This window comes from Gadus macrocephalus, chromosome 10 (genome assembly GCF_031168955.1).
Source record: "Gadus macrocephalus chromosome 10, ASM3116895v1".
NCBI lineage: Eukaryota > Metazoa > Chordata > Actinopteri > Gadiformes > Gadidae > Gadus > Gadus macrocephalus.
The window spans coordinates 18,515,779-18,529,285 of record NC_082391.1 but is presented as its reverse complement, the minus strand read 5'-3'; the positions used below and the strand labels follow the sequence as shown (position 1 = coordinate 18,529,285).

Here is a 13,507-nt window from a genome sequence, read left to right as displayed (position 1 = left end):
TTCTCTTTATTTCTCCTCAACCCCCCCCCCCCCCACCCCATTGCATTACGCTACCGGTGGGGGTGGGCGATCATGGGGTGTGTAAGAACATCGGGGCATAAACATGTGGATGGTTAATGACGAATATGTTTTGGAAGTATGCACGATCGCGGTATGGCCAATCGTAACTGAAACACATAGCGAGCCTTGTTAAGCTTTGTAGGTACAAATGGTCTTCAGCGACATTCTAGGGGCATTTTCGCAAGTGCTTGGTTGCACGTGATAGGCCCGAGGACCTGTCCTGAGTAAATTTATACATCCCACATTTGTTGTTGATTTCCATATTAAAATCAAATACATCACAGTTGTATTGATTACTTATTTATCATAGTCGGAAAATGCACTCGATCTTTATAACTTGTATTACTGCAAACATCTCTCTGAAAAAAACAATGTGATTAAAAAACTGTCGATAGAAAAACAAAAACAATCTCCACATCCAAGCGAGCGTGTGGTTGTTGACGTCATGAGCAGTCTGGCGGAATGTCTTCGCCCTCGGATGTCCCAGCATGCACCGCGCGGATGCAGCATATGTTGACAAAAGAAACAGCAAGAGAAACATAACAGGGTGGGATCCGAGTTCAACAAAAACACTAGCGACACCAAACTAAAACAGGGCACTACTGACAGTAACAAGGTAAACCTTCGTTGATAGTATATGTATTCTCTGAGTGATGTATATCGCGATCGTAATAGTGACAAGTATTAGCTTTATGAAGTGGCTACCTGTGTTGTCGTCCCCTGCTAGCTTGATCATAACACAATATTAGCATTACAGTGCAATTGTCATTCCTTGCCTTGAGGGCTGCTGATTGTGTGGTGTGTATCAGCGGTGTATGGGTCACCAACAAGTGGAATCACCCAACACACGTTGCTCATAGTGATCAGTCGTTACTCACATGAATATTACCCCTGTAACGTGGTGGACCATTATATAATATTACATGAATTGATACTGCCAATGTCTTTGAGATATGCATTATACATTATTATTTTATTATAACACTGTGAGAGACGTTGATAAATACTCCGCCGTTTAATTTGTATTATGAAGAGAGGCTTTGCAATGCATTAGCGTTACAACGGATACTTAGAATAATACATATACGTAAGACAGGGTATTTTATGAGGGGTTGCGACATGAGTCAGTTCTGCGGTTGAGGAAAACACATGCGAGTAACTACGCGGAGTCTACACGCTGCTGTTTATAGTCACCTTATATTTGTTGTCTTTTTACCTCCTTTCATTTTGACATTGTAAAGATTCACGAGTTAGATATGGATATAACCTAGGTAGAATAAATGTCGGTTCATCAATTCCCTTTTGTGCACATCTAAGCAAAGCTTGGATGTTATGGCCATAAGTTGAGGGCAAAGAGTGCCATTTCTGACTGAGGGATATCATATCACACATCTGTGTCGTTCAGTGGAGGGAAGAGGGGCCCAGTAAGACCTCGGACGGGAAGGAGAGAGGGTGCTCAGCTGGAGCCAATGCAGCCCCAGCAGCAGAATCGACAGCCTGAGCTCGTGGAGGGAAGCCTTCCTGTGTTTGTGTTCCCCACAGAGCTGGTCTTCTATGCAGATGAGCAGAACTCTCACAAACAAGTGCTCACACTCTATAACCCTTATGAGTTTGCACTTAAATTTAAAGGTCAGTGGGAAGATTACATCCAATCTAACCAGTTGAATTGTTTTTTGTAAAGGTTGGTGTGAATATTTTTTTATTTTTTCTCTCAGTGCTATGCACAGCGCCAAACAAGTACACCGTGGTGGATGCAACTGGAGCTGTAAAGCCACAGTGCCGCGTTGACATGTGAGTAATTGATTACAAGTCTATTACAATGTATTGCAGTGTACATTATCTATTACAATATTCACTCTTAGTCATTTAGCAGACCTCTTTATCCAAAGTGACTTACAGGTGAGGGTGATGACATTCAAAGCCTACGATTGAAACTGGAGTAACATTAAAGTGAGTGCAGAGTAGCAAAAGGAATCAGAAAGTTATTTGGTTGTTTGGTTTTTCTGTGTTTTATTTTGTATCTGTTCTTTAGCTGATATGATATACGGACTACCGCTGCTAATTAACGGCTCTCTCTTCCTTTTTATGGGCTCAGAGTGATCCGACACAGGGATGTACGTCCCTGCCATTATGGGGTTTACGACAAGTTCAGACTCCAGGTGTCGGAGCAGAGCCAGCGGAAGGCCCTGGGTCGCAAGGAGGTCTCTGCAACGCTGCAGCCGTCGGCCAAACAGGACCCGCCGCACCCCCGGCCTCAGGAAGAAGAGCGCAGGCTGAAGGAACAGCTGGCAGACAGTGTGTTCTTTGAGCAGACCGCATTTCAGACAGGTTAGTAGAGATTGTAATATTTTTGAGGTTTTGGTGCAATGTTCTTAAATGGCCACTGGGTCGCGCCAAAGATTCTGTTACTCTCCTCCAGTGTCCTGTCATTTATTCAGGAAGATGTACTGTTGACAAGGTTTGGTTCTTGCATCTGGTCTCAAGTGTAAATGTCATGTGAATTGAACTCGATTATATATAATATAATTAATGTTTGTAAGCAATAAATTACAATTGCAAATACTTTCTAGTTATTCTTACTTTGGTAACTATTGGTGTTTCATTATCAGCACTATAATTAGTTATTATTTCTGCTGTTCTTATGCAAAGAAAACAGAACAGAATTCAACATCACATGGTCACATGTGCTAAACCACAATATCCACAGTGCATCTTTGCTGGCCCATTTTGGATTCTTTGCACATTGTGTGTTTATACGTGTCTGTGCATGTGTGTGCGCGTGTGTCTTCCAGAAAGCCGGGCTGTTGCCGGAGGACCCAGTCTGTTGACTGTACTGCTGGGGCTGGTTTGCGTGGCTGCCCTGATGCTTCCCACCTTGGGGGACGAAGAATCCACTGTGCCTGTCTACCTCCACTTAAGTGTTAACAAGAAACTAGTCGCTGCTTATGTTTTAGGTGAGTAATATGCAAGCTTAGCGCAGTGATAGATGCACGCAAAAACACCACAAGTATTAAACGTACACTATGGGACTTTTCTACTACAGCCATTTACTTTTTTCAAAGAAGGCTGAAATAGAAAGTTAATCACGAATAAACCACAACCATATTTGAGTTCATCCATCAACGGAAGTCTGGTTAATTTATCGTTTTATAAATTTCATTGATAGAATACTATTTTATCGTATGTGTATAAATGTCAATGCTAGTTTATATTGCATAAGATGGACATTTCCGGTTTCATAGCAAAACTCTGTAAAAAGAACAGGATATATTGGTTTTAATAAGGGCATCGTTGCAGGAATACCTGTTTGGACGATGGTAGTTCTGTAGTAAATAAAGTCTAGATGTCATTCAGATACATTGCAACGTTGCAAACCGCTGAACCCCTCCCTTCATTATGACATCTAACTTAGGGCACACTCACACAAGGCAAGTTTGCCTGTTCCGTGCTGCAGGAAGATTCAGCACGATTCCCCCCCTCCCCACTCCCCCCGCTGGCCCCTGGTCACACTGCTCCTAAAGGCAGTGGCCTGGGCACGATTGCTCCTTCATACATACGTCATCACGTCGTAATACGATAAATACGTCATCGCCAAGCGTCCTCGCCGCCATAACAACAATGTAGAACAACAACGTGAATGCTGTCGTCGGCCCAAATTTCAAGTAAACACTCGACTTCACTATCGCACCAACGTAAACCCACTCGTGAACCGCTTGCCGCCATTGTTTAAAATGATTGTTGTGGGGAAGAAGGGCATGGACCTATAAAGAAAGAAGGGTCGCGCAAGGACTACGTCATCCAGCTCATGTTGCGTATCATCTCATTAGCATCTGTACTTTGGCCACGGCATACCTCTCCCAAGTGTGCCGTGGCCAAGGGGCTGTTCTGTGCTGGAATACGGACGGCGTGGTCACACTAGCCAAACGTTCTAGACTTAAGTATGCAAATGAGCTCGGGCGCGGGGCCGCGGCCCTAGTGTGAGTGGCCCCTCAGTCAACGGCAAGTCACCTGGGCTGCTCTAAGCATCTGCTAAAATCAACTTTATTTCACAGGTCTTCTTACGATGGTCATCCTGCGTACATGAAGCCAGTGAGCTTGGAGAGATACGAGGGAGGAAAGAGCCCTGCAATACCCAGGGATGTGTACCACTCTGCAGCAGGCAGTAAGGGAACCGGGCCCTGGGATGTCTGTTCATCTCTGACCCCTTCCTTGAAGCATATTCATTTTGCCTACTTGTTGAAATGTATTTATATGAATTAACATTTATCATTGAACAGACAATGAAGACCTCTAGATCTGGGGTCAAGAATCTCTCCGGTCGAGGAACTGGCTCTTTGGGTCCTAGAAAGTGCTGGTGAAGTATAACAAGGGACATTGCATTACAGCGCTATACTAATGTTATATATGCCCTGTCTGTACTTCCTTTGCCACCATTTGACAGAATATGATAAACTTGGTTAAGTTTTCATGCAAATCGCTACATGTATATAAAACCATTTTTGTTTTCTTACGCTACATGTACATAAAGCCATTTCAGTTTTGTTATAGGTTAAAACGTTCATCCGTCATATTGAATTTTAGACTAGTGGAGGTTCAGGATTCTTTTTTTTAATGACAGTTCAAATGTTGTTCTGGCTTCTTCATTAAATGTTGAATAAAGTCTGAACGTCTTCAGATCAGTAAATACTTTATGACTTTGTGATGTAGTGGCCCAGATGTACTTATACTTGTGGGAACAAAACAACTTATATAATTGTGTTAATGCTGGATATTCAAGAAACTGAATAATTTATGGTTACCGCACACTACCGTAGTAGGGTGTCTGCCTTTATAATACAATTTAGGGCCAATTAAATACATGTCGATGGGGCAAATTGAGGACCAGAGCTAGTGGAAATAAACGATAATATGGACTGCAGAGTAGATATGATTGTTACTTAAAAATGAGGCAGATAAAAATCGAATATACAAGCACCTCCTTACTAAAATATCGAAAGCTAAAAGGTCCAAAAGGAAGAACTGTCCATTGACTTTGCCTTTCTCAAGGAATCACTCAGAAAAACTATTAAATCCAGTTCAGGTACAGCATAAAGACCCAAATTACTAACAGGCAGTACTTCCACACTTCGACAAGAATAAATGGGTTTATTTTAGAACTTTCCCACACACGGTTCACATACAACTGAAACATCACTGCAGGAACAGGTTCTGCATCAAATCTCTTTTTCAAACGGACCAAAGCAGAAACAGGAAAAACAAAAAAGTCAATATCTTTCCCCTAAAATGTTTGTGCCTGTATCAGAGGAAGAAATTGTATGCACATAAATGTTACTCAGCATACAATTATGTATAAACAGCGACAGAGCAGCCTTAACGTTTCAATCCCAATAATACAGAGCATTCTCTGATTAAGTCTGATCATCTGCCAAGTCAAGTATTTTGCCCCAACAGTAGGCAATTCAACTTGCAGCGAGTTTGACAAGCTGGCAGCAAGTATGACAAGCTGGCATGGAAATCTCAACACAGTTTACAGCCTATGGCATAAAAAAAATAGGAATTACAGGGAACTGAAAACTCATGTTACAATCAACTTCCAATACGGTAAAATTGTAACCAGGAACGCTGACTTATGCCTCCACGGCCATGAATTTAGTGGCGTGCTGTAGGTCTGTGCCTTGTGTTCAACCTCACAGCCAATAACCAAATTAAAACTATGATATTAGACAAGGTTTAATATATACACATATACGTACAATAAAGCAAGAGGAACAAAAATAATTTAAATCCTTTCATACAAAACCTGCAGACTGTACAGACAATAGGCCTTTGAACAAACGTTTTCCAGCACAAACAGGGCATTCTACACATCCAAATAGTCTCTTTTTTTTTTTTTTGTCCAGTGCTTAATGTCTCTCGCGGGAGAGAACCAGCTGATACATTGGCAGTATAGACATGGAAACACAGTATCACTATGAAGCGATGCACCATTAAAAAAAAACCTCCACAACTAGCAGCTGGTGCCCTTAACGTCTTCCTCATTCCTCCATCACAACAGTCCCACCTGTGTCTCTACAAGCAAAGCACACAACCATGGCTTTCGTTTCCTTTCAGACATATCGGGACCCTCCAACCTGAAGCCAAACCACCAGCCTCACAAAAGCAAAACATGGTGAAAAATCCACTTAAACTAAAGCTAGGTGAAGGAGGGTCCGAGAAGGAAACACAATCTTCACCCTCCTCAGATGGAGACCGTCGTTTCACCAATTCGTCTTTCTCTTACTCTAGTGTCTCTTTATCCTGCTCTAGTGTATCTTGCAAGTCTCCTTGTTCACTTAGGAGACAGGTCCTGGAGGGATGTGAAGGGGGAATTGCTGGAGGAAGGCGAGACTCCCTCCATTTTGCCAGGCGATCCAGTGGAAGAGCACACACTGCTGAGGCTGCCGTCCAGCAATTCTGGGCTTGGACTGAGGGAAAACATTTAACGTGATTATACCATAACATTACATTTGCTCAGCCTAAGCAAACCAATTCACACATAAATTGCAATAATCATACAAATAGTTAAAACATGGAACGGGTACAGCAACCCGCCTTGAAATATATCCTAGTGGATTCCAATTTATACTGTAGTACTACAAGTCTTAATTATCTTGGTGGATTAAAGCAAATATGATACAATTTGTATAGAGGCTAAACAACATTTTCCAAGGTCAACACTTAAACAGGGGAAGGAGAGTATCTTAGGCTATTCTGATTGGGGACAGACGCCTTACCAGGAACTGACATCCAACAGGTGGGCTATATCTGTCGACAACATGGTTGTAGTCCCCTGAAAGAGCCTTTTAGGTTGGCTCTCTATGTCCATCTCCCCTGCAAAACAAATCAACATTTTAAAAGGTTTAAAAGTTTTTTTTTTAAGGGCGCCTTTCACAGAAACCAAAAGGTGTTTCACCAACAGCATTTACCAACCGTACCTTTGCGTTTGATTGGCCCCAGTATGCTGGCTCTGATGCAGTTAATCGGACTTTGACTGCGGCGGCTAAACACAAGCAAACCAGAAATATTTATTCATACTACATTTAAAATCACAATGCATAGAATTTCCAAACTTCTGCATAGAAATCAGTTAAGGTACATTTTGACACTCGCATGTAGAAATAGAATGCCAACATATTCAACCACTGGTGTGAACCGGTGCAAATAATGCATCATGTTGGAGTATTATACTACCGACTCAGGTTGTCCTCGAGAGACTGGTGGCCCTGATAACTCCAAGAGTTAATCTAGCATGTTTATGCGTGTCCAAACTCTACGATGAAAGAGAATGGCAAACCGTGACCATAGGTCCCAACATGCAGACCGAACGCACCGCCTTTCAATCGATGGAGATCCTACTGGAATTCATGCAGTCCCTTGTAGCCGTACGTCCACTCCACACCATAAGGTTTCGCTGCGAATATTTCTGTTCGCTTTGGTCGCTCATGACGTACAATTCAAAAGTCCCTGCCGTTGTTCCCTGGGATCCACGCAAGTGCAGAGCGTCTACATTCCCGATTGGCTGTCGGTGTTTTGCCGCTGAAACGCGTCATAGTAATTTGCATAAAGTTCAACAGTTTAACTTTTTTTGGACGCTCTGGTCGCTCAACTTTGGCCACTGGTAGCGTTGGTCGCTTTGGTCGCTCTTGCCCATAGAAAGTGAATGACTTCCGGCGATTTGGTAGCTCAATTTGCTTCTGGTGTGGACGTACAGTAACTTGAGTAGCACCATGCTGCGCAATTATAGACGCATACTGAACCTAATCTAATGTTGGCCAATCAACATTAAGATGGTCAACCTACCAGTCTAATATTATTGCCAATACCGAACGCATTGAATAATAACTTACAAATAACAAGAAACTGGTGCAGGATAGTCTAGGCCTGCTGGAGTCCCAGCCTTAAAAGGGGAAATCTGATGTAAAATGGATCTGGGATGTTTTTAACGAGTTTGAATGTTTGTTTGGGAGCAAAAAAGCACATATAGACGCATTCTTAAGTTGGCTGTTTTTAGCAGATTCCTCCAAAACTCTATAAACTTGGAATGATAAGGGCATGTCTCATAGTAAATAAATAAATCACCATTTTAAACCACTTACAAGGCTAGAGGTATCCCGACACTTCTTTGGTAGTATAATAGTGTCTTGACAAATGAAAGAAGGCATTGATAACTTTGTAAGTGTACAGATTATTTATTAAAAAAAAAGGACATTTCATACACACAATACCATCAGTAGTTCACCCGTCGACGCCATCTTGTCTTTAAGGCTTGATAAGTCGAATAGCAAACAGAGCTTGCGTGTACAGCCTTACACCCGTTACCACGCAAGCTCTGTGTTTGCCAATCGACTTATCAAGTCTGAAAGACAAGATGGCGTCGACGGGTGAACTACTGATGGTATTGATTTATAAAATGTCCTATGTGTACACTTGCAAAGTTATCTATGCCTCGTTTTATGTTAAGACCCTTATTATACTACCAAAGAAGTGTCGGGCTACTTCTAGCCTTGTAAGTGGTTTAAAATAGCGATTTATTTTTTATCACGAGACAGGCCCTTATCATTCCAAGTGTATAGGGTTTTGGTAGAATCGGCTCAAAACCGCCAACTTAAGAATGAGTCTTTTTTGCTCCCAAACAAACATTCAAACTCGTTGACACACTAAAAATATTCCAGATCTATTTCACACAGGATTTACCCTTTAAAGGATAAATGCCTCATGCCCGTTACTGGCTAGAGGGTTAATAACCAGTCACTTGGGGTCAAAGACCAAGTGGTGCTCACCTGAAGCGCCGGGTGGGGCTGGGGATGGGGCTGGGAGAGAGGCCGTTACTGCTCACCAGACTTTGTAACGAAGGAGAGAAACACTGCTGCTCGCAACACAAACGACAACAGAGATAACAGTTGGCTCTTAATGAAATTCAAAACCAGTCAAACTATCATGAGCCACACCTCCAAAGTAAGGGGAGCATCAACATAAGAAGCAGAGCATCAACATAAGAAATAGGGCATCAACACGACAAAGGGAGCAGAGGGTTGCACCTTCTTGCCGATCCCTCTGGTCGGGGAGGGGGCTGGGGAGACGGGCACAAAGTCGATCCTCTTTGGAGACGACGACACAGACTTCTCCAAATCGTTGTCGCTCTGCAAGACGGTGAATGAAGAGGTAAGAACCAGTTCTGAATGACGACTGGTCACACGCCAGGACAGCCAAACATTTTACCATTGTATAACTACCAAGCCATTACAGGGCCGTATGCAAGTCTTGTACAGAATCCCCATTTACCGCACAACATCACGTCATTAGGAAATAACATGTTGGAGTATTATACTACCGACTCAGGCTGTTCTCGAGAGACTGGTGGCCCTGATAACTCCAAAAGTTAATCTAGCATGTTAGTATATGTCCAAACTCTACAATGAAAGAGAATGGACAACCGTGACCATAGGTCCTAACATGCATGTTTTTTGACCAGAAAGACATGGAGTGGGAATCATCAAAAAGGTCCTGCCACAAGCAGGTTTCTCTTCACAATTTTACACATCCACAGTAACTTATGTGAGGTATGCGAACAGTTACTGAAACTTTAAATTTATTCTATATGCACAAACCTTGTCAAAACATCAATAGGGAGGGATGAACCAATTGCAATGGTACAGTATTGTACCTAACTCCCACCTTATTCTTCACGTTTAACCTCTGTTTTTCTTTTATTCCTAGTCTGTTTTACATAGTTTTGATAGGGCAATATGTAAAGCGTCTTAGAGTACCATATTAAGCGCTATATACATTTCATTTATTATTATTACTACAGACAATTAAGGCTTAAAATGGATAACAAGGATCCTGCTTTACCAGATTGAGGCTTTCCTCCCAGGACTGGCTCATCTGCATTGCCGCTTGCACCTCCCTGCAGGACACAGGCAGAACAAGAGGTTGGAGCTTGGCAAGGCAGCCATTCCCTCCACAAGATGCATGATGCCAAGTTGGATCCAGAAAATGACATACCTCTCATGGGCGGTCTCCCTGTTCATTACATCTATACCCTCCTCCTGCAAAATAAAACATTATTTAAGGAATGGATATCCTTACATTGTGTATTACTCAAGTATGGCTGCTAGACATGGCAACATGTTATCCATGTGGATCCACTTGTTGGATTAAAAGCAAGACAACATGAATAATCAAATTAAAAACACCACGTGTATTATAACTTGTGCTCATGACAAGAGTCCTCACTTGTTTTATCTGATGAAGTCTTGTGCTGGGCACTCGAATGGGTGACGATGGAACCTGGAAATGGAGATTACAGGGATGGATTCAATTTGTCAAATAACGGAAAGAAAGATTGACGATTATGTGTGCATAGCAAACTCATTTAATACCATATTGGGCCTGTTGACAACAGTTGTGCTATTTCTTCTGCTGCGAAGAACCTCTCGCTGGAACACTTGACAGTTGTCACTGTAATGATGAGTATAATAATCACAAACAACGCCATCACATAAGTTGTACCTTGCAAAATTAGCTTTAAACAAATCGTTCCAAATAAAGATCAGTAATTCAGACATGATATAATGAGCATAGGTCCAAATGAAAAAATAAAGACCTTAGGCCATTTATCATGGGTGCACTGTTCGATCTTCTCAATTGTCCATCAGTTTGAACAAGTGAATTTGGAATTTCAAGATCCAACTCCATCTTTTCTTGTGTCATAACTGCAGGATTGTTCATCTTGATAGTGGAAACACTAATCCAACTAAACTAATTCTAACTCTAGAGGCCTGTCGGTTGACCATTTACAAAGTCTTAGTGTTCAATGAACTATTGAGCAGACGTTATAGACAGGAAAACAATTCAGCAGCTGTAAATATGGCCCAAACCACCAGGCCCTGTGTTGCATTACATCGTAGCGTTAATGGCCATGCATGTGGTGTGTGAACGACCACACGTTGTCTCAAGCGTTAGGCGTTTAAACACCAACAAGTGCCACTGCCCTATTCTAACCTTGCGGTTATGACCAGGTAACAACTTTCCTGGTACAAGTTAGCATGCTCCAGCTACACAACGCACAATGCCCGGTAGTTAGCTAGCGATCCGTTAGTCCGAGTGAGCAGAACCGCATCGACTGACGAGGTAACTTCTGGAACGACGCTTGCATGCTATCGCTTCAGGTGAGTTCCACTAACCAGGGAAGAAGGCGACGTAAAGTGTCCTTATGAATAGCAAAGGTTTAAGAAAAAAGAAAAGCAAAACTTAAACTGAACTGAACGACGTTGTTAGTTAATGTTAACGTTACTATAGTCCACAGTGCATTAGCTGAGGGAAGCTAACACTGCGCTACTCTAAAGCAAGTCTTCTCTAGGCCACTCAGCTCGCTAGCTTGAAGAGGCTAGGTGCAAGCCACAATGCCATGTCCACAGGCCTTACAAACAATCCGCCAACTAAACACACGAGTCCATCAGCTTGAAAGTCATTCCCACATGGCAATGCCTCAAACCTCGTCTAACAAAAAAAACGTATAATATTATATCCTGGACGGCGCAGAAAACGGTGTTCCTCACAGAGGCTTTTACAGTGGCTATCACAAAGTTCACGCCCCTTTCAGTTGAACGCGAGCCGATCTATCCAATGAAAACGCTTCGACCGGCATGCACTTTAGTTAAAACGAAACCATCCCATTCAAATGCAACTGTGTGTAACATAATTATTAGCTTTATTTCTAGCATTGTATCAAGTGTTAACCTGTTTCCCAAATAAAATGAATATGTTTATTGAAGTACAATTTCGCGAAGAAGTTTGATAATGTTAGGTTTTGTGTGAGGCCGCTTCGTGAACTACAGCTCTTCGCTGCTCTCGACGCGAATGATATACGTCACCACCCGCACTTGGAACTCCGGTACAGACATGGCGATCCCTCTGCTGCGCTTTACGGCTTTTTTCCAAGGGGAATCCATTATGAGTCGGGGCATGTGGAGAATTTCAGTTATGCCGATGGGGCGATTGTCGGTCTTGTCAACGCCAGTCGCAGGGAGCTTGACGTCACATACGAGACATGTAGTCTTTCTCATTTTGTTTTCTCTACAGCCGTTAACTGAACAATTGCACAATAAACGGCCTAACTCTTGACGTGAAAAATTATCATTTAAATCTACAGACAACAGTGTAATTCGGGGCATATAAAGACTGGGACCAGGAAACAATTACCTTCTCTCCATTGAAACCCATTCATATTTATCGATCTCTCGGGTCCCATGGGCTCTACCGGAAGGGGCGTGACTTCGCCACTTTGGAAGCTAACTATTTATGCTTGATGGCAAATATATCTCTATAGTATTTTGGTAGGGGGATAACTTTATTCTCAAAAAAATCAACAATTATGTTCATAGTTCATACATTGTGAAATGTATGGCCTATGGACATGGTCCATACATTGTAAATGTATGGACTGAGACATTGGGCCTAATCTTACCGCAAGGGGGCAGATTGAGTGGTTCTGAATGTTGGATAAAATACTTTTATGATAAGCCCCGATTCTTGGTTAATTATATGTAAAAGAATAACACTTCTAAATGCCATAATAATCAAAGTTCTATATACCACAGGTAGCCTAACACATGTTTTTTGTGACTTATTTTCATGATTGTTCAATTTCATCTTAAAGGGGTAGTTTGGAATTTTGGACATAGGGCCTGATTCCCAAGTTAGCCCTGGTGTTCTTTATCATTGGAGACAGTTTAACACATTTCATTCAGTCCTTCTAGTTGCAGAGTTTGCTCATGCTAGGCTAGCGCACGGCAACGGGCAATACTAGCCTGCTAATAAAACAGTCTTACCCACTCAACAGTACACCCGCGGCAAATCCACTATAACGCCAGACGGTCGCTGTAAATGTCTGTGTTGATAGAATAATGTTAGAAATAAAACCAACCTTGCATTACATTGTATTTTGAGTGACTTGCTTTGACTCAGCAACAGTGTTATATTCCTGGTAGGCTATGGCAGCGGCGGACTGATACCTAGGTTGAATTCCGCTGCTGCTGAGAAATTAGTCCCTCAAAATGCGATGATTCATGCGATGCAAGGTTAGTTTTATTTCTAACATTATTCTATCAACACAGACGTTTACATCTATAGTCTGGCGTTATAATTGATTTACCTCGGGTGTACTGTGGAGTGGGTAAGACTGTTTTATTAGAAGGCTAGTATTGCCCGTTGCCGTGCGCTAGCCTAGCATGAGCGAACTCTGCAACTAGAAGGACTGAATTAAGTGTGTTGAAAACTGTCTCAAATAATAAGAACACCAAGGCTAACTTGGGAATCAGGCCCTATGTCCAAAATTCCGAACTACCCCTTCAATGGTATTAGAGTGATATTAATAAAATAGTAATTTCACAGGTAAAGATTGATG

At 42.1% G+C, this 13,507-nt stretch overlaps 2 protein-coding genes, 1 long non-coding RNA gene and 2 other non-coding genes across 7 annotated transcripts; 1 reads left to right on the top strand and 4 right to left on the bottom strand.

Annotated features, from left to right (window-relative positions):
• Positions 1 to 25: 25 nt before the first annotated feature.
• LOC132466432 (uncharacterized) lies at positions 26 to 825 on the bottom strand. The gene is made up of 2 exons (XR_009527856.1): positions 683 to 825; positions 26 to 646 (listed from the first exon to the last, which is right to left on the bottom strand). It is a non-coding gene; the product is annotated as an uncharacterized LOC132466432 (long non-coding RNA).
• mospd1 (motile sperm domain containing 1) lies at positions 543 to 4,744 on the top strand. The gene is made up of 6 exons (XM_060063652.1): positions 543 to 676; positions 1,466 to 1,689; positions 1,776 to 1,851; positions 2,156 to 2,388; positions 2,853 to 3,014; positions 4,113 to 4,744. Exons 2-6 carry the CDS (start codon positions 1,530 to 1,532, stop codon positions 4,142 to 4,144), a joined length of 663 nt encoding a protein of 220 aa, XP_059919635.1. The 5' UTR covers positions 543 to 676; positions 1,466 to 1,529; the 3' UTR covers positions 4,145 to 4,744.
• Positions 4,745 to 5,174: 430 nt separating this feature from the next.
• Positions 5,175 to 12,926, bottom strand: pabir2 (PABIR family member 2). Of its 3 annotated transcripts, none has more exons than XM_060063648.1 (10): positions 12,304 to 12,926; positions 10,482 to 10,560; positions 10,336 to 10,389; positions 10,105 to 10,148; positions 9,952 to 10,006; positions 9,138 to 9,239; positions 8,880 to 8,965; positions 7,035 to 7,099; positions 6,834 to 6,930; positions 5,175 to 6,524 (listed from the first exon to the last, which is right to left on the bottom strand). In XM_060063648.1, the coding sequence occupies exons 1-10, from the start codon at positions 12,312 to 12,314 to the stop codon at positions 6,389 to 6,391; spliced, it is 729 nt and encodes a 242-aa protein (XP_059919631.1). In that variant the 5' UTR covers positions 12,315 to 12,926; the 3' UTR covers positions 5,175 to 6,388. The 3 variants fall into 3 exon arrangements, with proteins under 3 accessions (XP_059919631.1, XP_059919630.1, XP_059919632.1); XM_060063647.1 differs by lacking the exon at positions 12,304 to 12,926 and adding an exon at positions 10,706 to 12,266; XM_060063649.1 differs by lacking the exon at positions 12,304 to 12,926 and adding an exon at positions 11,286 to 12,264.
• On the bottom strand, positions 7,269 to 7,418 carry LOC132466651 (small nucleolar RNA U109). Its single transcript, XR_009527926.1, has one exon. It is a non-coding gene; the product is annotated as a small nucleolar RNA U109 (small nucleolar RNA).
• LOC132466650 (small nucleolar RNA U109) lies at positions 9,409 to 9,558 on the bottom strand. The gene has a single exon (XR_009527925.1). It is a non-coding gene; the product is annotated as a small nucleolar RNA U109 (small nucleolar RNA).
• Positions 12,927 to 13,507: the final 581 nt, after the last annotated feature.